General features: G+C 31.3%; 1 protein-coding gene across 2 annotated transcripts in view; it reads left to right on the top strand.

Moving 5' to 3' along the window:
* LOC106869384 (protocadherin-17) overlaps positions 1–3182 on the top strand; it is a 222538-nt gene extending 219356 nt beyond the window's left edge. For both annotated transcript variants that reach the window (XM_052973114.1, XM_052973115.1), the window contains exon 3: positions 2988–3182. In XM_052973114.1, coding sequence (XP_052829074.1) covers positions 2988–3167 — 180 coding nt within the window. In that variant the 3' untranslated portion in view covers positions 3168–3182. The remainder of the gene's footprint in view (positions 1–2987) is intronic.
* The last annotated feature ends 516 nt before the right edge of the window (positions 3183–3698 follow it).

Here is a 3698-nt window from a genome sequence, read left to right as displayed (position 1 = left end):
CCATCATCATCATCATCTGCTGATTCAAATAAGAGTCCAAGCCAGAGAGCTTCACTTGATTTATATTTCCATGCCATGAACCTTCCTATATTATTCTAACAACTGAGCATTAGTACTGCTATGGCTAACCCAAATCATAAAATATATGCATGTGCATATGCATATCTATCTATCTATCTCTATATATATATATCTAATCTCTCTGTATATATATGTGTGTGTGTGTGTGTGTGTGTGTGTGCATGTATATGTATATGTATACATACTTACATACATTCATACATACATGTATATATGTACAACATTTGAGTTACTCACATGTTTTTTCCTGGCTCTCTTTCTTATCTCTCTTCCACTGTTCTTCCTCTTTTTCTTTAGACTTTTCACTGTATATCTGCTGAAAGATTGTCCAAAACACTACACTTTTATTCTATAACTTTACTCTATCACTTTTTTCTTTCTTTGAGCACCAGCCTAATAATATTAACAGTGAATGTCTCTTGGATGTTATTGTTTTTGTATATGATTTTGAATTTTGTTATTGATTTGCTCTCTCTCTCTCACTATATACGTGTTCGTGTGTGTGTGTGTGTGTGTGTTCTTTATTAATGGGTTTACAATGCTACCATTGGTTTCATGCATAAACAATGAATTATCAAGTGTTCCAGTTAAAAATGTTGGTAATTTGTCTCCATTTTTGATGAAGACATGTGAGATTAAATGAGATTTCATGAGATTTCAAATGTTGTATAATGGAATGGAGGGAGACATAAGTTACACAGATAAGGAAAGGTAACTCATTTAGCAATTTCTTGAATTATTTTTTTTTTGCATCAGCCTTGGTTCTTTGTAAGTGTTGATAAAATGTCCATGTCGATTTTGCATCCAGTACATAAATACATTTACACCTAACTTTAATGGATGCAATAGGCTTCATATATCTTCCCTTTTGTGGATGTATACATGCATGTGCATACAGATTATTTTATGGGATTTACAAAATTTTAAACATTTATAAGTTCCAGAAATTATATTGTTCAAATCATATAAGGTCATACATCTGGGTATTATATGTACGCAACTTTGAATTCAAGTATGATTCACAGTAATCAGTGGATGGATAATTGAATAAAGAATGTGTATTTATTATTATTATTATTATTATTATTATTATTATTATTATTATTACTATTACTTTTACATTCTACCTATTATATTATAATTCATCCTGATCGGATAGGTGGTTAAGATAATGTGGCATGTTGAAATTATGCAGTTTGAACTGATGCTTGTGTAAGCAAGGAGAAAAGGTTTACCCACAAAAGTTCAAAATCATCACTGTTGAGTTATGATATTTAACTTTTCTGAAATACTGAGACTGCATCTGCCACTTCATCCCTTATACTTGCTGGCCTTGGCTATGATGCTCCAGTTTATGTAAGTGTTGTCCACATTCCTATTTTTAGGCTATATACATTTCAAACAAAGGTGTTGTGTATCTTTTATTCTTGTCTCTAAATAAAACCAGGTGCAGCATGTATCTTTCTTTCAAAGCATATCCTGTCATTCTAAAGTAAGTTTCTAAGATCCCAATCTATGTCAGTCATATTGGCCTAGTAAACCAGTTCTTTTCCAGACACTTTTTATTCAGAAGACATTTATCATGGAAACTACAGTTACAAGGGTTATATAAAGTGTTCCTAATGCTATTGTTTTAATTGTGGTCAAAGATTCCCAAAACTATCTTATGAAAGCAACTATAGATCACTTTAATCATGTTTCTATTAAAGGTCTTGTGGCATTTATCCTCTCCAACACCAAACCATGTGTTCCATCTAACCTAAGTCAGCATGCAAAATTCAGACATAAAATTGATGATATTGATAATGATGATGATGTGAGTGTGTGTGTGTGTGTGTGTGTGTGTGTGTGTGTGTGTGCGCGTGTGTGTGTGTGTGCGTGTGTGTGTGTTGTGTTTGGTTGCACTGGTGTAAAACAGAACATTATGACAAATGCAAAATTATGTATTTTAATCATATAGAAATCAATAATTTAAAAATTAAACCAAAATAAGCACTGTAACCAATATGATGAGCTGAACGGTTGAATATGGGACCTCAAGAAGGGCAACACACTCCAATAAATGAAACCAATTAAAAAACAAAAAACAAAGGACAGCCATGGCTTTGTGGTTCAGAACGCTGCTTTGCAAGCATGTGATTTAGAGTTCATTCCCACTGCAAGGTACCTTAGGAAAATGTTCTTTACTATAGCATCAGTTTGAACAATGGCTTGTGAGAGAATTTGTAGAAGATGGAAACTGTGTGGAAGCCCATCGTATATATTTATACATTACACATATACATGCATACATATACATACATATATATATATATAAATATATGCACATATATATATGTGTGAATGTACATATATATATATTTATATACGTATATGTATTTTTGTATGTATGTGTGTGTGTGTGTGTGTATGTGTGTGTGTGTGTGTGTGTGTGTGTGCATATGCATGCGTGTCATTCTGTGTATTTTTGTCATCTCAACTACAGCTTAACAATCACTGTTGGTTTGTTCATGTCTCCAGGAATTATAATGGTTCATCAAACGCGTCCGATAGGATAAGTAAATGATTCATAAAGAACATAGATACTGGGCATGGTTTGTTTGACTAAACCCTTCAAGATGGTGACGCAGCATGGCCACAGTTCAATGCCTAAAACAAAACTAATGCATACATGCATACATACCACAATAAGCTTAGAATGCAACAAAAATAATAAGCCACGTCTTTGTATCCTTCTGGGTCTTCATAGAAATAATGCATGCAAATCACCAAAAACTACATACATACATACATACATACATACCCTCACAGACAGCCAAAAAGTACAAATCAAACTTAACTTGCTATACCTCATGTTAAGCTAGATTTCCACTCAAAATAAGATTCTTTCTTTCCCGATCTCTCAGCTAACAAGTCACCAAGATGCAGCCTTGATCGTCTCTGACCGAACTAAAGAGAAAGAGCTAGTAGCGATTGTCCCCGACCGTTTCAGTGAAAAGTCTACGACGTCCACTCATGCGGATAGTGGACACGGCTGGAATGCAGGCAACACTGAACACTATGAAGAGTTACCAGGTATATGTTGATACAAAGATTGAGGCTAGTGTTTGTGGAGTAAAGTTTTATATATACATACATATATACATATATACACACACATATATATCTATATATGCATCTAATACATTTATATATATATATATATAAAATATACATAAATATATTACATAAATATATGAATATATTATATATTATATGTACATTATATATATTATTTGTATACATATATATTATACATGTATACGAACTATATATATATGTATATTATATACATTATATAATGCTTTATATATATACATATATATATATTATGTTGTATAAGTGTGTACATATACACATATATAATGTAAATATATATGTAGGCATGTGGGTGTATATATACATGTACACACATACATATACATAAATTGCATGTATCTGAGTATATATAAGAATGTATATATATAAGAATATATATGTTGATATGTATAAATATACATAAATATACATATATAAGTATTTATATATAAGTTTTTGTATATACCATATATTCATATATATATATATATATATATATA

The sequence above is a fragment of the Octopus bimaculoides genome, chromosome 14 (genome assembly GCF_001194135.2).
Source record: "Octopus bimaculoides isolate UCB-OBI-ISO-001 chromosome 14, ASM119413v2, whole genome shotgun sequence".
Lineage (NCBI taxonomy): Eukaryota > Metazoa > Mollusca > Cephalopoda > Octopoda > Octopodidae > Octopus > Octopus bimaculoides.
Note: the sequence above shows the minus strand (reverse complement) of the source record. Positions and strands in the feature narration are given on the sequence as shown.